This window comes from Bos javanicus, chromosome 20 (assembly GCF_032452875.1).
Source record: "Bos javanicus breed banteng chromosome 20, ARS-OSU_banteng_1.0, whole genome shotgun sequence".
Taxonomy (NCBI): Eukaryota; Metazoa; Chordata; class Mammalia; order Artiodactyla; family Bovidae; genus Bos; species Bos javanicus.
Window position 1 is genome coordinate 26,044,454 of NC_083887.1, and position 26,015 is coordinate 26,070,468.

Here is a 26,015-nt window from a genome sequence, read left to right on the forward strand (position 1 = left end):
CACTCTGGTAGACCTCTCTTTTCTTGGCAGTTTTGCTATGCATGAATTTCTTTTAGATTTATAAAAACTCTGTATCATGTGAAGCCCTCCAAGTCCCCACTGATTTACCTAATTTTTTCTGTAAGTCATTATCTTACCTCCTTGGTTCCTATTTAACATATTTTAGATTTACTATTGAATTGACATGTTAGCTTCCATTTCACTTATAAACCGATGTAGTTAAAGATACACATAAAACATTGTCTTGAACTATACATAGTTGAGGCTCTTAGTTGCAATGTAAATGTTATCAGACATTTAGTGCTTTATGTCACAGGACAGACACAAGTGGGTAAAGTTCAATGGGGAAGATGCCCAGGTAATAGGAATAAAAATAAAATGTATAAATGCAAAATGGCAGTATATATTTAGAAGAAAATATAAGAAGAGAATTCCCACAGAAATTATAAGATAAAAGAACTCTCACAGAATTCACAGGAATTACTGTGACTTGCAGCTAGTTTGAACTATTTTGCATCACAGAATAAAAATGAAAACAGACAGAGATGTTTCTTGGTCCTTTACCCAAGGATCTGGTAGCTGGTAAAAACATTCTTTTCTATGAATCAGAAGAGATACAAAATAATACTTATAAATTACTCCCGTTCACTTAATATGTCAAGCCCAGGCATTTGGTATTCTGCTACTATTTACCTGGAATAGACAGTCAGAATTGAAGCTCCCTTGAGGCAGATGTGTCAAATGTAAAGTATAAAGCTCATTTACATGTAGCACGGTGCCTTTTGTGTGCCAATGAAAGAAATTCTAAGATATTCTCTAACTTCCTTATTTTCATTTGAATGCTGCAGGTGATCCAATTTTACAGCCATTACAATCCCCGCCATCACCATTTAAGGTTAGAATCTGAATACAAAGCAGGCTCCTGCTAGCAATGTCTAATATAGTCTCAAGGGACAGAATAGAGACCATGCAGAAGGGTCCTCAAACCAGCTCAGCGCCCTCACCAAATCTGAGTGTTTCCCAGGAAGTGTTTGCAGTTTTATCAGAGTGCTTATCTTTTCAGTAGTCAATCTTTTCGGAGTGGTTGTCTGCCCCTAGAACACATCTCTGAGGTGTTCAGGATCAAATGGTGAGGGAAAAAAGATGGAGAAGGAGGACGAGTCCAGGCCATAACAGGGCTAGACCCCCAAGAATATTTGATCTTATCGTGAAGAGGTGTGGAGAAATTCCTGAAACCTTTCCATGTGAATACACAAGGAGAAGAAGTAAAATAACTGTCTTATTTCCTAGTTTGGTATAAGTTAAAACACACATATTAGGTTCACTTGGAAAATATATGAATTGGGAAAATAACAAATAATTGTTGCTAAACTGAAATTTTCCTATACTTTTTGTTTATACCATTTCAAAGAGCAATTTGATACTAATTCATTGATTAACATGGGGAAGAGACTCATGATTTTATGGTTCTCCAGGAAGGTTAATGCAACCATGAGACCTCTTTTTGACCAGATAAGAGGCAAAATGTGAATTATCAACCAAGGATCCAACAAAGGGAAACAGATTTAAGGGCAAGAAATATGAATATGCAGTCAGGTATAATGCAAGAGTGATATAAAATTCACTTAAAGTTAAGAAACAAAGAAATGATAGATACTTTAATTCCACTGAAGTTTTCCTAATGTTAATGCCGCTGCTGATTAATTCAGCTCATAGCCTGCATCTATGGTACCTGCAATGCCAGACTATATCCTCTGGGAGGAAACTGAACAAGTGATGGCATTTCTGGTACCCGGTTGTGTGGGACAAACTGGGCATGCGCGGGCCTTGCATCCTAAAGAGACAAGGCATAGTCTCTGCTTGTGGACAGTATCTCTGAGTGAAGACTGGACCATGAGGAATTATCCTCAACCCTGGAAAAGATCAAAATAGCTGTAGTGTAGGAGGAAACAGACAGAACAAGCTCCATCTTGAAAGCAGGACTCCATCTTGGGCCGGACTGTGGACTTTGAGCTATATGCTCAGGATCTATGGAAACGACATACCAACTGGAAAACCAGACATCCCGGATGGAAGAACCCCAGGGCTCATACCTAGACTTTCCATTGCCTAAAAGAATACCCTAATTATCTGTGTAACCAAATAGAATCATAAATTCTATTATGCTTATTGGGGTATGACCACAAGCCTATTGATAATTGTCCACTGTTAAGTACCTAGGCTTAAGGCATATGATCACGGGTTAACTTTGATTGTATCTTTCTCTTCCTTTGTTCATACTAGTTTCAGGGAATTTGGGGAGGTAGGTTTGGGCATGTACACTTAGGGTATATGGGCTTCCCTGGTGGCTCAAAGGGTAAAGCGTCTGCCTACAATGTGGGAGACCTGGGTTCAATCCCTGGGTTGGGAAGATCCCCTGGAGAAGGAAATGGCAACCCACTCCAGTACTCATGCCTGGAAAATCCCATGGACTGAGAAGCCTGGTAGGCTACAGTTCATGGGGTCACAAAGAGTCGGACATGACTGAGCGACTTCACTTCACTTAGGGTATATAAGGTTTTCACAAAAACTGGTTGGGGTCCTTGGCTAAGAGGAGACTGCCTTGAGCCTGCTGTTGTACTAAACTGCCCTTCATTAGCTGCATCGTCCTTCTGAGTGAGTTTGTTTCCCAGAACACGTGGCTACAACATTTGGTGCACGGCCCGGGCAACTCCTCACTTTGAGGAGACAGGTCTCATTTGAGGCCACCCCGAGGCTTTGTGGCTTGAATCTCCTAAAGGGGGGAAGGCGCCTCGCCCCTCTGGAAGAATTCAGCCTTTCAACGCCCGGTTTCTTTGCTTTGGCAGGTAGTGAACGGCAGCAAGGAGAAGGCAATGGCACCCCACTCCAGTACTCTTGCCTGGAAAATCCCATGGACGGAGGAGCCTGGTGGGCTGCAGTCCATGGGGTCATGAAAAGTCGGACACGACTGAGCAACTTCACTTTCACTTCTCACTTTCATGCATTGGAGAAGGAAATGGCAACCCACTCCAGTGTTGTTGGCTGGAGAATCCCAGGAATGGGGGAGCCTGATGGGCTGTAGTCTCTGGGGTCGCACAGAGTCAGACATGACTGAAGCGACTTAGCAGCAGTAGCAGCAGCAGAACGGCAGCAAGGGAACTGAGTGCTCAGGTGAAGAGGAACCCACACATCAGGGTGGAAGTGGGGGCCTGATCACCCCCCTGGGAGGGACTAGAAGGAGTGGGGACCCACAGGAGCATGGAATAGACAGGCGGCAATTGCTTGGTACACAGGTTGATGAGCGTGTTAGGGCTTAGGAAGGAAATCTATGAATGTCATTTAGGAGGTAGTGTCCATGCTGTCTTAGGGAAAATTATTACCAAGCAATCGCCAGGGGATTGTTAGGAGAAGAAACTTGGTCGTTGTGTGCTCGTATTCTGCCCTCCCCAAGGAGGTGTCCCATCTGCTGTGAAACTCTTGACCCCCTCTGAATTGTCAGGCTAGAAGGCGGGGGATACATAAGTGAATACGAACTGGCTTTTCTGAAGATGGCTTGGGATGTGGGATATTTAACCCATCTGTGTTTTCATCTGCACCTGATCAAATCCACCAAGGCAGAACGGACTTTAAAAGTTAAGGGAGAAACAGTCTTGGACCACGTGGTGTTCTGGTTCGGCCGTGCCAACTGGCAGGTGAAGACACGCCAATCCGCCTTCTCCCTCTGGGATCTGGCAGGTAAGGCTCTTCTCACCCCAATTAGGAAGGAGGTGGAATGGCAATATAAATGTTTCATTGAGTGGCAATATCAGAAGTACATAGGGTACTGAGAACTTTGTAGTCAGAACGAAAAGGAAAAGTAGAAGGTAAGCAAGATGGGGGGAAGTGAATCTACAGCAACTGTATTGGAGTGCATGATTAAAAACTTAAAGAAGGGATTTGGAGGAGACTATGGGGTGAAGATGAAGCCTAATCGCCTCCACAGACTCTGTGAGGTCGAAGCCCCCTATGGGAGTAGGATGGCCACCAGAGGACACCATGAACTTAAAAACAGTGGAAGCAGTCTATACAGTAGTCATAGGAGAGCCAGGACACCCGGATCAATATCCATATACTGATTCATGGCTATGGTTAGCTCAAGACGCTCCTACTTGGATAAGGTTCTGTATCCAGAAGGGAAAGGGAAAAATATTAATGGCACAAAAATTGACTGATGATAAAAAAGGAAATTCTACAGGATTTGGACAGGGATGACCTTCCCCCTCCCCCATACTGGATAATGACGCGCCCACCGCCCAGTGCTCCAGGAGGACCGGAGGCCGCCTTAATGCCTGATCCAGGGCCAGATGAAGTCCTGCAGCAGCTGCTGCTCCTCTGCCAGCTCTCCCGGAGGTCGTAGAGCTGCCACCTTGGCGGGCTCCGATCCCGGTGACAGAACCCTCTGGCCAACACTTCCAGGATCCAGCTCCAGCCAAACCGCCCAAGCTATACCTGCCTCTCCCGGTGAGTTACTGATCAGAAGGGGAGGGAGATGTTGGAATTAAGCAGAGACTGCGCTCTGCCAGAGAGCCAGAGGGAACGAAAGCGAACAGACAAGAGATTTACAATGCTAGCTACTGCTCTGGAAAAGTCTATCTTGGCCCTCCAGAAAACCTCCTCTGCCCCAGGGACAGGACAGTCCTTCAACCGGTCCCAATGGAGGCCCCTGGCCCCGTTACAGCCAAACCAGTGTGCCTGGTGCTGAGGTTTTGGCCACTGGAAGAATGAATGCTCTAAGGCAAGGAAGGAGAAGGAAGCTCCTGCAGTTGTGAGGGTTGCTGGCTTGGAAATTAAATAGGGCTGCCAGGGCTCAGAGATATTAGGTCCCCGAGAACCCATGGTAACCTTAAAAGTGGGGGACCAAACATTCTTGAGTGCCCAGTACCCCTGTTGGGAAGAGACTTTCTCTCCATATTAGGAGCACAAGTGACTTTCTCCCCAGAGGAGAGGCCCACCTTCCAGATGGACATTATGACTTATTTGCTCTGTCTCTCAATACCCCCCCAATATGAGTGGAGGTTGCATGAGCCTCTGAAGGAAGAGCCAGGTGGGCCGGAAGAGCATGAGAGAGAGCTAACTCAATTATTCCCTGAGGTCTGGGCGGAAGATACTCCCCACCCCCTCCAACCAGACTGGCTAAATAGAGGCCCAGGCTGGCATACTACCCCACATCAATAGATTGAAACAAGCGGGCATTCTGGTAGAGTGCCAGTCGGCTTGGAATACGCCAGTACTGCCAGTCAAAAAGGAAGGAGGACAGGACTATAGGCCTATATAGGATCTCAGGCTAGTCAACCAGGCTACTGTGACTTTACACCCCACTGTTCCAAACCCCTATACCTTACTTAGCCTCCTCCCACCGAGGACTAAAGTTTATACTTGCCTAGATCTCAAGGATGCCTTCTTCTGCATATGCCTCGCCCCAGCGTCACAGCCCATCTTTGCCTTTGAATGGGAAGATCCAGTCGGGGGCACCAAACAACCACTCACCTGGACTCCCCTACAAAGGTTTAAGCATTTCCCATCCATCTTTGGGGAAGCCTTGGCTTCTGACCTGGACTCATTCCACCCGGAAAAGTACAGATGTTGGCTCCTACAATACATGGGTGACCTGCTGCTGGCTGCCGAGACAAAGAAAAAATGCTGGGAAGGGACAAAAACAGTGCTCTAGCTGCTGATGAAAGCAGGTTACTGGGTGTTGAAGAAGAAGGCACAGATCTGCAAGGAGGAGGTAAGGTATCTGGGGTTTGTTTTAAAGAAGGACACAAGGTTCCAGACCCTAATTGGGTCCTATATACTGATGGCACTAGCCTGATCAAACAAGGACAACGGCTGTCAGGTTAGCCAAAGCGGAATTATTGGTACCGGAGGAGCTGGCACACACTCTGGTAAACCAAACACACCAAGCGACCCACCTAGGCCATGCTGCCTGCTCACAGGTTAATGCTGCCTCTCGGCACAGACAAAAACCTCCAGAGGTTCAGCTGAAAGGCACGCTGCCCTTTGAACACCTGGGAGTGGACTTCACTGAAATGAAACCTCACCAACACCGTTACCTGCTGGTCATGGTATGTACGTTCTCGGGGTGGGTAGAAGCTTTTCCTACCTGGACTGAAACAGCATCAGAAGTAGCCCAGTGCCTGCTTAGGGAAATAGTTCCCAGATTTGGATTTCCTACCAGTATTGGACCAGACAATGGCCTGGCTTTCATAGCTGATTTAGTACAACAAGTAAGCAAAACTTTAAACATCAAATAGAAACTGCACACTGCATATAGGCTCAGAGTTCTGAGATAGAGGAATGAACCAACTGGACACTTAAAGAGACTCTCCAAGTGGATCATAGAGATTGACTGCTCCTGGGTGGACTTGCTTCTGATGGCTCTGCTCAGACTCAGGATGACCCCACGGTCCTAAGGCTATTCTCCATACAAAATTGTGTATGGGAGGCCCCCTTCCCATAATAAAGCAGATGTCAACAAATGTGCCTCAGGTAAGGGGAGATGGGATTTCACAGCAGATGGAACTGGGTAAGGTAATAAGTCAGGTAACTAAGTTTATACAAGAAAGGGTGCCGCTCTCCCATGGGGAACAGATTCATGAATTTGTGCCTGGGGATCAGGTGTGGGTTAAGGACTGGAAACACGACTCCTTGGCCCCACATTGGAAGGGTCCATATACTGTTGTTCTAACCACTCCTACGGCAGTTAAAGTTGCAGGTGTCACTCCCTGGATCCTCCACATGAGGGTGAAGAGAACATACCACACAGACCCGGAGGACGCTGAGTGGACTATACAAAAGGACCCCACTGATCTCTGTGAAACCAAGATCATCTTAAAGAAGAAAAATAGGTGAAGCTCTACAATTAACTGCTGCTACAAGGACTTGCTGGTATCATCTTGGAACTAACCATAGTTTCAGCACAAGGAGGGACCTGTGCTATAATTAATGTTGAATGTTGTGTATATATTCCTGCTTTATCTGGCAATATATCAGCCACCCTAGATGACATGAACGGTCAGGTAAAAGCTATGTCTGATGATGATCTTTCTTTTTGGACTTCAGTCCTATCTTGAGTGAAGGGTGATTGGTGGAAAACTATATTTACCATTGTTATAGTTGCCTTGATAGTTCTGCTTTGTGGATCCTGCATTTTACAAAGTATTATGAACTTTGTAACCCAGAGCTTGGTGTCATTCTCCCAAATTGGCAGTCAGAGAGCCAGGGTGCAATATGTCCCTATGAGTGATGCTCATACTATGAGTTAAGAGCATCAAGAAGGGGGAATGTAGGAGGAAACAGACAGAACGGGCTCCATCTTGAAAGCAGGACTCCATTTTGGGCCGGACTGTGGACTTTGAGCTCTATGCCCAGGATCTATGGAAACGACATACCAACTGGAAAACCAGACCTCCCGGATGCAAGAACCCCAGGGCTCATACCTAGACTTTCCATTGCCTAAAAGAATACCCTAATTATCTGTGTAACCAAATAGAATCATAAATTCTATTATGCTTATTGGGGTATGACCACAAGCCTATTGATAATTGTCCACTGTTAACTACCTAGGCTTAAGGCATATGATCACGGGTTAACTTTGATTGTATCTTTCTCTTCCTTTGTTCAGACTAGTTTCAGGGAACTTGGGGAGGTGGGTTTGGGCACGTACACTTAGGGTATATAAGGTTTTCACAAAAACTGGTTGGGGTCTTTGGCTAAGAGGAGACACTGCGTTGGGCCCGCCGGTGTAATAAACTGCACTCCACTATCTGCATTGTCCTTCTGAGTGAGTTTGTTTCCCGGAACACGTGGCTACAACAGTAGTAGCAGGAAAGGTAATGATGGATTGAATAATAATTGGCAAATGACAACTTAAAGAAGTAACAACAAGGGGAATGAGAAATAATGGACTGTTTTAATTTTTTAAAAATCTTATACCCCAAATGAAAAAGAAAATGTTGCAACTATTTATAACCTATCACCTTGGTTATAAAATAAGAAATAGGCACCTTGCCTCAGGGAAGCAGTGACTCAATTGTGTGTTCTGGGACTTCATCAAGGATGAATCTCTTTTTCTTCCCTACCTACAATTGGATGGGGTGTCTTTCAACTGTTCACACTTTTGAAAGGAAAAAGGGAAATATCACTGACTAAATGCTGAAAAACAAATTGTGGGTAATAGCTGTTGTTACTGGGGCTTGGTGATGGGCAGGAAAGCCTGGAATGCTGCTGTCCATGCGGTCACAAAGAGTTGGACACGACTGAGACACTGAACTGAATGAACTGAACTATAAATAAAAAGGATTTTGTTGAAAAGCAATTTTGGTTGAACTTTTAGAGTTCTGAAATCTTTCATTCTCTATTAAATAAAAAATCAATTTAAGAAACCCCCTTCCCCCAAGGCTGAAGGCATATGTTCTTCTCCCTCCATCCCTCCATCTTTTCCCTTTCTCTTCCACTTTTCCCCTCCCTATTTCTGTCCCTTTCTTTCTCTCTCCCTCCCTCGCTTGCTTCTTCTTATGCATTTTCTCCCTTCTCCCTCCTCAGCCTTTCCTCATTTTCTCCCTTCCTTTCTTGTAGTGATTGTTGGCTGAGTCTCCAGTTGCCTGACACTATGTTGAAGACACAAAAGGGGCAAGACCTAATCCTGCCTCCACAGAGTTTACTTCCAAACGGAGACACTTCTGTTTTCCAACCTTGCTTGCATAGCTCATAAAATAATCATGATATGCACACACCAGAGCCCGAAAGCCATCTCCAGCCCCATACTTACAGCTATGGAAAACCGCTGAATGCTTTCATCCTCACAGTCCTGGATGACCTTATTCAGCCGGTGGTTGTCATGGGACTCTCCATCTGTCACAATTACCATGACTTTTTTAACCCCTCTTCGGGCACCCCGGGCTTCAGTGAAAGCCTCTTTCCTGAAATAATCACAGACAAAAGAGGAGCAATTCAAACATCAGCCCAAGTTTAGGCAAAGTGATCAACAAAATGAAAACACTGCCAGCTCCAGGGAGCCCATTAACATTGACTCCCATTGTTCAAGCCAGGAGCCATGATGCTCATTGTTTGTAATAGGTTAAGATTTATTCCAGATGATGGAGAGGTTACCATTTTGCTAATCACCATTTATCCCTTGTGGGATATTTTGTTTACCCAAAAGGCAGCAGTCTTTCATTCTTTAGAAATTTCAAAGGGAAGGTGTTGACTGGAGCATACAGAAGTTTAGAGAAGGTCAGATTTTAAATACTCTCCCAGACCCACCTTTCTCTGTAAACATTCCTGTCTCACTTGACAGTCCTCTTTCTGTCTGCTTTTGGCAGAAGCTTTTGCTTAACTCTCACTTCCCACACCTAGTCTGACATTCACGGAAGAGTGTGGCCATCTTCTGAGCTACTGAGTGGGTGTGGGAGAAAACGGAGTATCTACATGGCTGTGAGTGCTTGAGAGTGCGCTTGGATATAGGGTAAAATTTAGACATAGGAATTAGACTGCAGATGGCCGTGGTCTGAGTCAGTGACAGAGTCGGGTTCATGGGGCAAGGAGGGTTTGGCTAGCTATGAAAGGTTTGGTCTGAATTAAGTTTGAGGACAAAGGCTGCTGGGGATGAGGTAGGAGGAGGTGGTATAGAGAGAAAGGACACTTTGCGCTAACTTCAAAAAAGGAATTTTGATTTAATTCAACAAATATTTATGGAAAGTGATGGAAGATAGGGGAAACTGACAATTTTTGTTTGTTTTGCATCTCTTGCGTGCACACACGCGCGCACACAGAGGCACATTTTCCCTTTATTACTTTCTTTTACTCACTTCACGTTCCCCTCCAGAGTCTTGCACAAGAAGAGTACACTTTACTTAGGCTTAAAACAATGAATGGATTTCATATAATATTTTTTTTAGATTTTGGTATAAAATGTACCAATCATTGTACTGAATAGTCTATTTAAATATTTTACTTTGGTCAAAAGAAAATAAGAAAACAACAGAAAGATAAATATTTTACTTTGGTCATGAGGACAAACAGCTGCAGTTTGGAATACACCAAAGAAACACCTCTTGTTTTAACCTCCCAACGGTTTGCCACGGTAAATATTAGTTCTAATGTAGATACACAGTAAATGCACGGTAGCGGGTATCTTGTGAGGAGGGAGAGAGGATTCTGGTGATGTGAGCAAAACAATTCATCTGTGCTTGTTTTCCCTTTAAAAGGACTTACAGCAAATATGACAAGATGTTAAGAACTGGTGATTTTGTTTGATGTGTACATAGGATTTTGTTGTACTATGTTTTTTAATTTTCAATTTTTCCTACAATTTTCAAAAGAGAAAAAGAAGCTTTTTTTTTTTTTTTTTTAGTACTGACCACTGGGGAATTGTGTATCTCTGCCCTCTATACCAGACAAACAGATTTTTTACTTCTTTCTATGTACAAAGGTGAAAAATAGATGTTAGAGTCTAGTCTTTAAATGAAATCTGGACATGGATATGATGAGATATCAATCCTTTTTACAATTCTGATTCCTTTCAGCAGGTGTCCCCAGCCTCGAGGATCAAATGCCTGATGATACGAGGTAGAGCTAATATAATAACAGAAATCAGGTGTACGATAAATGTAATGCACTTGAGTGATCCTGAAACCATCCTCCTCCTGCCCAGTCTGTGGAAAAATTGTTTTCCACAAAACCAGTCCCTGGTGCTGAAAAGGTTGGGGACCATTATCTTAGAAGATTGCCAAAATCTCCTGACTCTCTTGAAGATCAAGGCCATAACTGAATGAACATCAGCTGAAGGCGATGATTAAAAGACGTTCCTTAAAGAAAATCTGGTAGCTGTGAAACCAGGACTGGCTTTCTATGGGTAGCATTGGCAGAGCTCATGTGTGTAGCCTTTATGTTTCAAATATCTCCTGCAAATTGTGTTTGATCCCCATTTACCACCATCCATTATTCTCTCTTTAAAATGAGCATTGACCAGTCTGCATGGTTTCATACATTAATATACCCCAGGACAATCTCTTTCTTTGGGACAGGAGAATCCAGGCTTTATGAGTAAATAATGTGAAGCAACCAAAAGAAAGACAATTTGGGGTAGGGATAAGGGGACACAAAAATATGTTTAACTAGGAAACACTGAAAATGAAAGTAAGGATTCTAAATATTTAGAAATACTGTTTGAACTGATCCTGCCTGAAAAGAATAAAGAACAATTAAACATGCAAAACTAATTTATAAGAAGAGTACTTAGCAATATCATCATGGAGTTTTATTTATATACAAAACTCAATAAACTCTATGTCCCACAGCTAGACCCTCTGTGAAAACACAGAGGCAAAAGCCATATAGGGACATGGTATTCACAGTGGTATTTATGCAGGAGCAAATGCAGTCAGAATATTTCATCAGTGAGTTTTCAAAGATGAATATTCATTCTTAAGTGGTTGCCTTTGGAAGACACAGCTCCCTACAGGCTCAGAGTTTCAAAGAACACTTTGATTTACTTTGAATGTACACCCACATTTAGTCAATTATTTAAGAATTATTTAAGAATGTGCACTCAGCACACCTAAACATGTGCACTTCTGTGCATGCAAACTGGTGATCCTATGGGCAGGTAAATGTAAAATTACCCCATCTGTTTGTGGTTATTTTTCTCACAGGTCCCATATTAACTATAACCACATGCTTTTCTAACATTTATAAGTCTGAAGCGGAACATGAAAGTTAAAATTTTTGAAGATCCAATCCAGTCTTTGGAGTATCCATATTAACCGTTTTAGCCCTCTTAGAACATGGATCTTAACTGGCAGGTGGAATGAGAGGACGGGCTTTTCAGAGGCAGGTGAGAGTCCAGAAGCTGAAGGCTCTTAAGAGAAGGATCCTTAACGTTAGTCATAGCGCTCATTAGATTTCCTGTGATTTTGGTACTGTTTAGTTTTTGTTCAGAAGATTTCATGGTGATTAAGGGGGAGAAATAAGCAAAAGAGCTGAGTGGGATCAGGAAAAATACAGAAAAGAGGATGCTCTACTCTGTAAGGAAAGGACAGTTCTGTAGATGCTTGTAGAATGCAACTCAGCCAGAATGGATTATGTGCACTCCATGGAGGAGACTGCAGAAGGGAGGAAAGGAGGAATGTCAATTAGAGGGAATTTCGGGAAAGTGAGGAAGAAAAAGAGAGGGTACCAATGATGAAATCCTTTCCCCTTTTCAACCTTTTCACTGAAAATGTTTCAAATAAGACGTTAATTTGCCTTCTTAAAAACACTTATTTGAGAACTTGAACAACTCTACATCTGTAAATTTAAATCTGTGAAATGCTGTAAAATTATAGATATATTATGGTATACACATATACTGAATTAGAAGTGGACTAATTTAATCCATTTTTTATACCGAGACTACTAGAAGCTGAAAACAGAGAATAAAGGGAAAAGATATTATATAATATTACATCTTGGTACCCAAGAACGTCATGCTGTAGACCAAGTGGTTTTTTTGACTGGTTCTGCATCAATCAAAATCTTGGAATAAAAGGAAAGATAAGAAGAATGGTGAGATTGTAAAATAGAAAATTTGATCCTATAATTATTAGCTAATCAGTTGAATCTGATTTCAACAAGGTGGCTTTAAATATTACTAAGGTATTAATAACTGTTCCATTAATACTCCAAAGCACTAGACTGTAAGCAGGTATTTTTGCACAGTCTTTTACTTTGGCTTATTATTATTATTTTTTAATCTATATACCTTGCTGTGGGCTTTCCAGGTGGTGCTAGTGGTAAAGAATCTGCCTGCAATGCAGGAGACCTGAGACTAGGGTTCAATCCCTGAGATCTGGTTGGGAAGATCCCCTGGAGAAGGAAATGGCACCCCAATCCAGTATTCTTGCCTGGAGAATCCCACAGACAGAGGAGCCTGGCAGGCTACAGTCAGCAAATAGTTGGACACAACTGAGTGTCTGAACACACATACCTTGCTGTGTCTATTCCAAGGGCTGTCATGGTCTGCCGGCCACCTCTCTGGACTATTTTTTTTGCTGCAACAAGCACCTCTTCTGTTGATGAGTACTTATTGAGGTTGAACTCATGAGTTACATTTTCTCCATACTGTACAATTCCAACCTGAAATACCAAGTCACTGTGTTATCCATCTAGCAGACTTTCATTTTAACTGTCTTCAGTTTAAACACATGGATCAAATGTAATAATACAAGTTAGTCTTTCCAAAGGGTTTAAAACTCTACCAATACACAAATCCTTCTACTTTGACAGCAATAATCATTGCCATTTGTGAATATTCATATCCCAAAGGACACAAATGAGAGTGCTTTAATAAACCTCTCAAATGATTGGTTTCTCTCTTCAACAGTGTTTACTGAGTGACTCTGGCAGGCTTTGGGATTGAACATGAAACTGACATGGTCTCTGCCTTCATGGAGCTTCTAAACTATAGGGAGACAGAGAGATTAACCACAAGAATTATTCAAACACAGCTTCAACTGCAAAGTGTGAAAAAGGCTGTACTAACCGAAAAGCTATTACTGGCAAGTATAACCTAGAAGCGTAATTTAAAATGGGGGCTCAGGGAAGCCCTTTCAGAAGTGATTTTTGAGACTTAAAAGATATGTGCTAGGAGGGTGGAGGCCCGTCCTGGATGGCAAGTGTGAGGGTGGGTGGGGTCCACACTAAAGGAGCTGCGCCTGTGAAGAAACTGAGATGGCAAAGAGGTAGGTGCTCTGAGAACATCTACCTCTTGAGGAACAGCTGCCTCTGGACCTCTTGCTCTTGGTCCAGAACAATGAGTCTGGACCAAGCTGGGAAGAAAGAGGGGAGCAAGATGAAGGTGGACGAATGATCAGGGATGTTTTTGGCAAGGACACGTGTGTGTGCTTCCTGTTTCAAGTAGCTCAGCTATAGCTTCATGGTTCCTAAACTAGCCCTTCCCTTTCTTGTTCCCTGTCTTCTCTCTCTCTTACTGCCATACTCGTTCATTCCTTCTTTCCCACAGGTGGGTAGTGCAAGCAGCTAACTGCAAAGCCACCATGAAGTAAAAAGACTGAAGGTTAAGCGCAACTGATTCACTTCCCCTTGCCCATTTTCTTAATCCTTTTTCTGAACCCTCCTTTGAAGGTTGGTGTGAACCAATAAACTAACCTATATCAAGAACTGTGCCTGAAGTTACTCTTTGTTTAACCTTCCTACCCCCAAATTAGGGACTCAGAGAATTCTTTACCCAAAGGACTGTCTTTTTCTGAAAAGAAATTTTTTTTTTTTTAAATTTTTGACTGTGCTGGGTCTTCATTGCTGCAAGGGCTTTTCTCTAGTGATAGGCGCGGGTTACTCTTCATTGCGGTGTGCGGGCTTATAGTGGTGGCTTCTCCTGGTGAGGAGCACAGGCTCTAGGTTGCGTGGGCTTCAGTAGCTGCAGCTCCCAGGCTCCAGAGCACAGGCTCAACAGATGTGGAACATGAGTCTCGTTGCTCTGCTGTATGTGGAGTCATCCTGGATCAGGATGGAACCCATGTCTCCTATATTGGCAGGTGGGTTCTTTACCACTGAGCCACCAGCCTTTGAAGAGATTTTAAATTACTTTCCCAATGACCCTAACAGCTTTTAACCAGGAATTCAGGGAAATACTGAATAATTACTAAGGAAAACCATGTAGGTTTGCCATCGTCTTTGTGTGTATAAATGCTCAGTGTAAATAAAAGTAAAATTATTTTGTTATTTAGATATAATCATTGTGCCTAATTTATGGTCCCATGCTGAACAGAAGTTATTGAAAAGTACTAGGATTTAGTTGGGCAGTGCTGTGTTGCTATAGAAGTTAACTGCTCATCCATTCAGGGCGTCTTACAGAGTTGGTTTTGTTTTTATTTCTCTTTGTTTAGATTTGATTAAGCAGGAGACTAAAGAACTTTGAAAACTGTCACTCCTGTTATTATTCTTAGATATTTTACTACTTGGATGACTCTATCAAACACCCTAGTCTCTTATTTATTTGACTTCCTTGGCGTTAGTAATCTTTTCCTCTAGCTCACCTATGTCATCTGCTTCCAAGGTCTTCGCCTTGACCTTGTCATCTGGAAAAATTGCAGCACCTCAATCTCAATGTCAAATGTTCTTTTCTCTGACCATTAACTTTGGCTCATTTACCTAGTATATCTAATTCATCAATTCCTTGACCACATTAAGACTTCCCATTAATTCATATATGTTACTTTTTTTTTATCCAACCTAGATTCCATGATCCATCACCATAATCATTTACGTGCAAACATTTATCTCCTTTAACCTTTTTTCCCCTGCATTAACTAATTTGGCTAAGTTCCAACTGTGGTTAAGTCCAAATATCTCCTCTGTGAGTGATCCTCTGACACTGAATGCTGTTAGACAAAAACCACATACTTCGTAGACTGGTTTCACTTTAAAGTTTTGCTCATGAATCCCAAATAAGGTTGCACACAGCACTGCCCAACCATCCTAGTACTTTTTAAGAGTGAGTGTGCTCCCTTCAAATTCTGGTGATAAGGTGCTAACTCCTCAGGAAAAAGACGGCATCTCCTTTACACATGGGGAGGAGTTCACGTGAGAAGAGAAGGAAATCATACCAACTAAATAAGGCTGCTTTATGATGTAACACTTTACATTTACAACACACTTTTCATATCTTAGAGAACATACTATGAACCATTGGATTACTGGGGAAAATTGGGAAAATATAACATCTCAGTAAATCAGATATCAATGTTTTATGTCTTATTTCTATCATATCTATCTATCGATCTCTCTACTTAACATATATTTCACTTTTATAAGCTCATTCTTTTGTAAATACTGGGATATAAGAGAACTCGTAAAGGCTCATTCCCTCACCCTTTGTGTATACTTTGCTTCTCACCGCTGTTCCCGAGACTTTCATCAGATGATTGTCCTTGGACTGCTAGAGCTGCTTTGCCCCAAAGGTTCCAAGAGTCAGCAGTGTCTGGACTTTTCTCCCTCCTCATCCCTTGCCCTGCTCCACAGGCAAGGCCTGAGTGCAGGCAATGCAGGATCGGGCCCTTGACTTAACCTGGAGCCCCTTCCAGACCCAGCTTCACCTGAAGCCACATGCTTGCTTGCACTCCATGGCTGCTCTGTTTTGCTCCCCCAAATCACCTCCTATTTTCTTTTGGAAGCACTCCCTTTGTAAACTGCTATCACTTGGCTCCTGCTCTCAGAGTTTGCGTCTGGGCGATTGGATCTAAGGCAGTTATTATCTACACTTCTGCATTCTTTCTTCAGCCCAGGCCAGACATCACTGACTGCCTTGAACCTGGACCATGGCAATCATGGTCTCTGCACTGCTGATCTCCTTCCCTCCATTCCCACTGTCTTCAAATCCTTCTACATAGTGGTGGTAGATAAACTGTGTTAAGAGTCTGCTTCTATCACATGCCTTCCTTATTCAAAAACTCCAATAACTCTTCATTGCCTACATCAATGACTTTGAAATATACTTTAAAAGAGAACTGTAATTCTAATTAAAATAGAAAATAGATACAACTTCAAGCTGCTTCTTGAAATACTAGGCCTATAGGTTAAAATTCAGTTTTCCACCCCCTGAGTTTCAGCCACCCAACCATCTGGCCTTACCTTCTCTCATCATCCTCATCTTCAGGATTCTACCCAGACCAAATGCCCTTTCTTATCCCTGCAACTAAGCTAAGTCCTACCCATTTGGTAAGATTCAAGTTTCACTTTCTATGCAACTTTGTCCACCAAGTTGCCAATAGAGTCCATAGTGATCTTCTCTTTCTCCAAACTCTGAAGCAAACTTGTCTGTGCTGCTCCTGTGAGCACTGCATTCTTCTCAGCTTTTGTACACATGCTTTATCTCTCAACGACATTATAAGTTCAGAAGGGGCAGGCAGGGGTAAAGAGCAGGACTGCGTCATAGCTGTTGGTATCCTCTTATCCTGGACCACTATTTTGCTTTGCTCACAGTTGACCCTCATGCATTCTTACTAGATGAGTGTACCACTTCACACAGGCAAGTAGAAAACTGAGATAGGAGGGAAATAATGATAAGCAGAAAAAGAGAGATATGAAGAAGCGTGGGAAATTAGAAGAGTGGGCAGTGGGAACTCACATCTCAGGAGAATGACATTCAGTGTAGGTCCCTGGCTGACACAGGGGTTCTTATTTTATTAGGAATCAGACGGAAAAAGGTTTCTGCTGTGTTTTCCTCAGAAAAGGGTGCCATTTATTAACTTTCATCACAGGAAAATAGTCACATCACTAAACGTACGTAATGCTTTGTGTGAGACTCACTTTAATAGGAGCCATTTAAGTCCCAGCTTAGTTTATAAATTTAATGCAGGTGAAACAGATCTATACTAGCATAATGGGTGTAGGTGCATATATAACCAAGTCAAATAAATACGAGAATTAAATAATGAGAGAAAAAGTGATGAACACGCATGGTGAGGGAATGAATAGAAGAGAGATTCACAAGCACATTTATTGTCTCACAGGTCAGCCCTCAGGGAGGAAGGAGGATCCAGCTTCCTAAACAAGTTGCCCAGGTCAAGAACAGACAGCTAGTTATAAAAGCAGAATGGGAGAAAGCAAAGCAGTCTTGAGCCTGGAAAATCTGTCAAGGATGATCATTAAAGACATTTAAATCATTTCAGAAATTGAGAAAAAGATAAAAAACCCAATAGTCATCATATTTGACTTGAAGCAGCCAATTGTATTGGAATGGTCCAAAGACCCAGAGGGTGGAGCTAAGCAGAGAACTGGAGAGGAGTAGTAAAGAGAGAACGATTCTAGGTCTTCTTACTAAATGAAAAAATGTAGGCACAACTGGGTTAGCTCTGGGCCTTCTTTAGGGAGAATGGGAAGGGTAGCTTATGGCATCAGTATAAGATAAGTGGGTGAAGATAGTAAAATTAGACTCTTTTTTTAAAAAGATTTTTTATATAGACCATTTTTAAAGTCTTTATTGAGTCTGTTACAACATTGCCCTGTTTTCTGTGAGGTTCTTTTTTGGCTGCTAGGTATGGGGGATCTTAGGTCCCCACCAAGGGATCAAACCCACACCCCCTGCATTGGAAGGTGAAGTTTTAACCACTGGACTGCCAGGGAAGCCCCAACAATAAACTCTTACAAAGTGAGGCATGAGTAACAATAGAGGAACAGTTACTGTTCAGAGACAACTGTCAGGGACACATTTAACTCCTGGGGAGATATAGTTCGAACTTCTTGATTAAGTAGTTATAATTGCAAGCTGATTCACTATAGCATAAATGAGGCACAGAACTGGCTGAGAATCCTGCTACATGAGTAAGAGGAATACTTAGGACCTCCCACTTCAGCATAAAATTTACATTCATGTTTCAGATAAACCCCAAACTGATGTCTCCTTACCCTCCTTTTCCAGGGAATACTAACTTTCTAAGTTGCTAGGTATAATTTTTTTAAAAGTCCATAATCACACACTTTCAGAAAGCAATCATTAAAACAAAGTTTAACAGTTTTTCTGTCTGTCTGCCTCCCTCTGTTGTAAGTAAAAAAGGCCACACATTTCAAATAATACAAAAGAGCAAGGCTTTCCCTTACTCCTGAATTGCTCTGCACTGACTCAAAAGTGGATTACTCTGAAAGTGCTCTAAGAGTCTTTAATATGAAAACATGCATTGTGAATCACAAATTGGAAGACCTGATATATTTTGTTCTTAATTAAGGGAATTTATTTTTTATGTGGAACATGTTCCACACCTCAAACAGCATAGCTTGGAAAATATTATTTTATTCAAATTGTGAATTACCTGCTTATAAAGATCAATTCATTGTTCTGCTTCATTCATGCCTGTTATATGTATGTCACACTGTCATGGATTGCTTCCCTGGTGGTGCTAGCAGTAAGGAACTCACCTGCCAATGCAGGTAGACATAAGAGATGCAGGTTCAATCCCTGGGTCGGGAAGATCCCCTGGGGAAGAAGATGGCAACCCACTCCAGTATTCTAGCCTGGGAAATTCCATGGACAGAGGAGCCTGGTGGGCTACAGTCCATGGGGTCACAAAGAGTTGGACACGACTGAAGTGACTTGGCAAACAGTCATGCATTGCAGTTTTCCAAATATAGGCCTTGACTTTAAGTTGGAAGTTTTTCAGGATTAGGGACAGAGTTTTAGAGTTTGTTATTTATATTGCTATACACCTAGCATAATACTTGATCAATAAGATACTTTGTAAATATCTGCTGAATTAAAATGAATTATCCAAGTGGCTTCCTTTCTTTTAAGAGTAGAGCAAGGAGGGAAGTGAATGTGAGGAATATGGAAGGAATGATGCTGTTAGAAATCACAAAAATAACTATTTTTTTTTCTCATAAAAGGTCACAAAAGAATGACAAGAGAGTTTAAGAAAGAGAAATGTTTAAAGTAGTTATTATATATACTACATCAAGGAGTTGTGAAGGAATGGAATTATCTCCTTCTTTAGAATTCTACCATTACTTTGTATTGTTAAGTTAGAGTTATAACACCAGTGCCTAAATTGTAATGCCCAGCATGAGTTTAGTTTCTGGGCTTTCATTCAACAGTTAACACTATCCAATCAATGGCCTCTTTAGGGGAATAATGACAGGGAAGCACCATAAAGTTTTCTTTGTGTTTGTAGGATGTACAACTGCTTTACATAATAAGTCCTCGGTCTTTGGGTCTGGTCATTTAATGTTTTCCTTTACCGAACTACAGTGCAAAAGCCCTGCCTTACAACACACTGCTGCTGCTGCTAAGTCGCTTCAGTCGTGTCCGACTCTGTGTGACCCCATAGAAGGCAGCCCACCAGGCTCCCCCATCCCTGGGATTCTCCAGGCAAGAACACTGGAGTGGGTTGCCATTGCCTTCTCCAATGCACGAAAGTGAAAAGTGAAAGTGAAGTTGCTCAGTTGTGTCCGACTCTTAGTGACCCCATGAACTGCAGCCCACCAGGCTCCTCTGTCCATGGGATTTTCCAGGCAAGAGTACTGGAGTGGGGTGCCATTGCCTTCTCCTTACAACATGCTTCTACTGTAATTAATTAGAGTATGAATTCAAGTTAACTGTCAACATAAACCATTCTGAGACCATGTTAACTGAAACTGGGCTTAACCTTTGTCCCTACGGAGAGGCATATGAACAGGACTGGCTCACAGGTAAACGAAATGTATTCTCAGAAACACAATAAAGTTGGTATATGATAGGTCTTTAGTTGGTCTCTTGCTTGATGGAAGGTGATGCAATGAAATTGACTCATACTCAAAAATACGATGCTGGAAGGTGTTAAGAGGGGGAAGACTATGGGAGAAATTGAGACCAGAAGTGAATGGGGCTACATGTGTTGAACACCTGAAAAGAAAAGCCTAAAACACAATGTTCAAAGAATATTCAAACTATCACACAATTGCACTCATTTCACATGATAGCAAAGTAATGCTCAAAATTCTCCAAGCCAGGCTTCAACAGTATGTGAACCAAGAACTCCTAGATATTCAAGCTGGATTTATAAAAGGCAGAGGAACCAGAGATCAAATTGCCAACATTCACTGGATCATTGAAAAAGCAAGAGAATTCCAGAAAAACATCTGCTTCATTGACTACGCAAAAGCCTTTTACTGTGTGGATCACAACAAACTTCGGAAAATTCTTAAAGAGATGGGAATACCAGACTACCTTACCTACTTCCTGAGAAACCTGTATGCAGGTCAAGAAGCAACAGTTAGAACCAGACATGGAACACCAACATACTGGTTCCAAATTGGGAAAGGAATATGTCAAGGCTGTATATTGTCACTCTGTTTATTTAACTTATATGCAGAGTACATCATGCAAAATGCTGGGCTGGATGAAGCAAAGCTGGAATCAAGACTGCAGGGAGAAATATCAATAACCTCAGATATGCAGATAACATGATAACACCATCCTTATAGGAGAAAATGAAGAAGAACTAAAGAGCCTCTTGATGAAAGTGAAAAAGGAGAGATAAAAAGCTGGCTTAAAACTGAATATTCAAAAAATGAAGATCATGGCATCTGGTCCCATCACTTCATGGCAAATAGATGGGAAAACAATGGAAACACTGACAGACTTTATTTTCTTGGGCTCCAAAATCACTGCAGATGGCAACTGCAGCCATGAAATTAAAAGATGGTTGCTCCTTGGAAGAAAAGCTATGACCAACCTAGACAGCATATTAAAAAAGAGAGATATTACTTTGCCAACAAAGATCTATCTAGTCAAAGCTATGGTTTTTCCAGTAGTCATGTATGAATGTGAGAGTTGGACCATAAAGAAAGTTGAGTGCCGAAGAATTGATGCTTTTGAACTGTGGTATTGGAGAAGATTCTTGAGAGTTCCTTGGACAGCAAGGAGATCATACCAGTCAATCCTAAAGGAAATCAGTCCTGAATATTCATTGGAAGGACTGATGCTGAAGCTGAAGTTCCAATACTGTGGCCACCTAATGCAAAGAGCTGACTCATAGAAAAGACCCTGATGCTGGGAAAGGTTGAAGGCAGGAGGAGTAGGGGATGACAGAGGATGAGATGGTTGGATGGCATCACCGACTCAATGGACATGAGTTTGAGCAAGCTCTGGGAGATGGTGAAGACAGGGTAGCCTGGCGTGCTGCAGTCCATGGGGTCACAAAAGTTGGACATGACTGAACATCTAAACAACAACAAAAACATAATGTAGAGCAGTGTCTTGGCAGGGGAGAGTCCCTACAATCAAGTCTCTTCTAGCTCGATGACTTCATGAAGCTGAATGGGAGAGTGAGAGATGATGGTCACTACAATAATGATTTTTAACACAAAGAGAAATTTAAAAATTCGAGAAATTACATTTTTCCAACATAAATGACTTGCCTCCTATTTGCTAGGCAACACACAAACTCTGAACTGTATTCTATAAATAGAAGGATTAATGCACAACACTGTTATTGTGGAATTCACATTCCACCAGGAGAGATGGAATCATGAAACAAAAAGCGATGCTTCTGAGTGATGAGAGCAGTTGATTAACGGTGTGCAAATGCTGTGGGGATGTGGAGGGGAAGGGACTTTTGGGGGGAATAGCCATAGGGAAAGTCATATTTGAATTGAGTCTCAAAAGTTCGCCTAGCACGTGGGGACTGGGGTGGAGAAGGGCTTTCCAGGCAGAGAGAATCCTGTGAACACAGAGCGATGTGTTTAGGGAAGGTCAAGGCAGGAGTGACTGCAGGCCAAGAAGAGAAGGAGGCAGTGCCCAGCAGTAGGTGACAAGTGATTTATAATTCACTGGAGAGCTTGAGTATTATTCAGCAGACAGAGATAGGAGATTTTTATCCAGGGAAATGTCATGATCTGAACTTTACATGGGAAAAGTAATTCAGATGAGTGATGGATGGAGATAGGGGACAACAGAGACAAGGAGGCTAGAGAAGGAGATTCGCCTCATTCACCACACAACCTGATAGACCAGGGTTTGGCTGCACGCCTCAGACAGCCTTCTCAGGCCTCAAAACAATGCTTCAGCCCTCAGATTTAAGGCTCCTAGGAAACGGCCATAAAATGTGTAGTAAAAAGAAAGATAAATAATATTCCTAAAATTTAATTAATTTCCCCCTTTCATTTTGCCTGGTTTAATGTCATGCTACACTCTTGATGGGAACAATCTAGACATTGTTCCATTAGTATATTTCACTTTTATATCAAGCCTCACAATTTACTGGTTTTATTTAGGGTAATGCACTTGTATATGGCATATTTATATCATTCTCATTTATTATTAAAAGCAATGTTATGTTTAGGTATTGAGGATCAATAAGACCTCCATAATGTTTATACCATCATATCTTTTATGGCAAGCTCAGAGTGAGTGCTTCAGGTTTGTTTTTATAGGTGGTTTTTTAAAAGGTGATTTTATAGCCTTTACTCTGTCTTGGATAAAAATTTGGTTTGCAAAAGTTCCTTGACTATGTTTGCAAAAGTCTTAATGGGACCACACAGAGAAACGGGAGAAATTGTGAGTAACTATTTAGGGTTGATGTTTTCGTCATTTGCATTGCATTTTCCTAATGTATACTAATTGTCGTATGGAAACTTTAACACAAGTTTTAAAATTTATTTTCCTCCTTCCCTTCCTTCCTTCCTTCCTTTTTTTTTGGGGGAGGAGAAAATTACTTCCAGAAATGGTTCATATCTTTGAGACTACCTTCCAATAACTGCAATTGCTACATGAAAAATCTATGACTGCAGAAAGTAGGCCATAATACTCGACCTTGATCAAGTGAATAACTGTAATTAATATAACAAACAGGAACTCACAAGGTATAATTAGAATGTAAATTTTGGGGGGCCCATGATCCCTGTAAAACTTATTTAGGGTTAAATTCTTCTACTCCCACTGGATGGACAGATAAATGTCTTATGGCTTTTCTTATTTTTAGTTTTAAAATATCTATTTTTTTAAAAAGCTCTATATTTTAATTTAGGCTGTACAACATGAAATTGCTGTATTTGTAAGTAAAAAATGATCAAATGGCTTGAGGAGAATGGATACGTGTATATGTATGACTGGGTCCTTTTGCCGTGTTCCTGAAACTGTCACAACATTGTTAATCAGCTGTACTCAATTAAATCTTCTCTCCTCCTCCTTTTAAGGGAGGAGAGAAGCATGTAGTTGAGGAAGGGGCATGATTGGCTGTTTCTTTGTTTCTCTGCTCCTGCCCCTTAGATTGCCAATTGTAATTTCATGGACACAGGGAGGGAAGATAAATAAATAAAGGGCACCGAAATTCTACTGGTGCCGATCCAAGATGGATCAGGTTCTAATAACAGGTATTACCTTTTTAGTGGGCTCTTTGGAGATCTCCCTTCACCTGCATCCTCGCCTGAGTGAACACATCTCACTACCGTGATCCTAGGAATTGGGGATAGTGTCAGCTGTTCTGTGCAGAGGCTTCCACTCACTTCCAGACGGTTCTATGGACAGGAGCAAACAGGACTCCATGACAAGTTATGAGAAACATACGTTCTTTGTACTGATAACTTTAGGTGTGAGGCCAATCCTAGCATCGTGACTTGCTTGTCAGCAGCCAGACAGCTATCTTGCCCTTTAGTGTAGGAGTCAGGCACTCAGCAATTGTGTGTCCCAGCCTTCCCAAGCTCACTGTATGATCCTACCAAAGCCTTTCTCACCAGGCTCTTTCTATAGAGAAACCCTCTTCACAAATTTGGCCAACTCTATTTTTAGTGCGTTTATATCCTTGATATGGATGAGGAGTCTGAGTCCCATATCTAGCTCTTAAATTTTCAGTTTTGCAACTTCTTCTGGGTAATACCTCTCAAAATTCATTTTTGTAGCTGCCCCTTTCAGGAATGGAGAGATAGGGAAGCTAAGTAAGGGGGAGGGAAAATTTCAGAAGCAAATTCTGCGAATCTTAGGGCAGGATTGGGTGCTTCAAATGAAAAGGGAAAAAAAACTAAAGTAAAAAAAAAAAAACCTATTTAAATTATGTTAGCAACCAACCAAGAGAAAAAATGATTGTTAAAGCAAATTGTTAATGTTTTTAGAGAGAATTACTGTAAGACCACATGAAAGAAAACATACTTTTTAGTATACATTTCTTTGAAATGAAAGTATCTTTTTAAATCATTATGAATGAATTTCTTATCTGACTGCACTAAAGGAAGATCAAACTTTGAAGAACATTTAAATATGTTGTACTTAAAGCCCTATTAAATAGATTTTGGCAAAAGTGATGGCTTAGTGAATGTCCTTCTCAAACTCTTTTGTTTAGAGAATTACTTATGAAACTAGTCATTAATACAGCTTAAGCCAACATAGAAAAAGGTTAGAAATCACTGAAGTATAAACACGAAAACCCAACATATAAATAATATACTTAGAAGACTATTAAAATGCCAGCTAATGAAAAAGTCTCATTAAAATGTTCACCTATCAGAGAAAAATGCAAAAATGCATTCAGTATGATACACACACTTAGTCAACAGGTGCTCAGTAAAGGGCCACTAAAAAAGCCCAGCAAAGCACTGGGCTGACCACTGACAAGGATAAAAAGAGATATAAAGGCTTCAGTCTTGAGGTCCCTGTAATCTGGAGCATGCAGTAAGCACAGACACACACATCTCACATATCAACACAATAATTCATTAGTCCATGGTTTCTCAACTTTAACCTGTTAAAAATTATGTGGATTGCTTACTTAAACTGTAGGCTCTGTAGCCTCACTCTCAGACATTCTGATTTTTTAAAGTCTGGGGTACAATCCAAGTACCTCTGGTATTCAGAAGTGGGAATTCCACGAGCCACACTCGGAGAAACATTGTTATACAGAAGCTCCACGAAGGCAGTGGCCAGGTCTGTCTATTTTTTCATGATTATCCAAGCCCTCACACAGAGCCTGGTACATAGTAAACCCTCAGGAGAAACCTCCAAACAAAGGAATGAATGAGTCTGGCTAAACTCCACCATGAACGATGCAAGCAAAATATGACATAAAAACTCAGCAACTTAAGTAGCTCCTCCCTCAGTAGGAAGCAGGTTCCCTTGAGTGAAATCTGAAGGTGCTACAAATGACTCGGTGCACAGGGCTGCATTCTGAAACCTTTCTCTTTGTGGACTGGGGTCCTGGAACCGAGGAAATGTGACCTGATTCTTCTCAGCAAGTTTCTGTCCCTTCCATTCACTGGTAGCATCTGGACCCCAGGGTTCACCCCCATTCCTCTGAATGGAGCCACTGTTCCCTCCCAGAGAGACATATAACTCCTCGAAGCCCACACTGGCAGGCTGGAATTCAAATGGTGCTTGACAGAACAGCTCTTCTATTGGGATCTTACTACGGAAATGTAAAATTAATTATAGCTCTCATAGATGGAAACTTCAGAACTGCAGCAGAGTTCCTTGAGCATATAAGCAATTGATTGTTAGCTGTTTACAAAACTGAGTTGCA

At 41.7% G+C, this 26,015-nt stretch overlaps 1 protein-coding gene across 2 annotated transcripts in view; it reads right to left on the reverse strand.

Annotated features, from left to right (window-relative positions):
* ITGA1 (integrin subunit alpha 1) overlaps positions 1-26,015 on the reverse strand; it is a 181,440-nt gene that overhangs the window by 71,304 nt on the left and 84,121 nt on the right. For both annotated transcript variants that reach the window (XM_061393555.1, XM_061393556.1), the window contains exons 7-8: positions 13,007-13,155; positions 8,810-8,960 (exon numbers count right to left, since the gene is read on the reverse strand). In XM_061393555.1, coding sequence (XP_061249539.1) covers positions 8,810-8,960; positions 13,007-13,155 — 300 coding nt within the window. The remainder of the gene's footprint in view (positions 1-8,809; positions 8,961-13,006; positions 13,156-26,015) is intronic.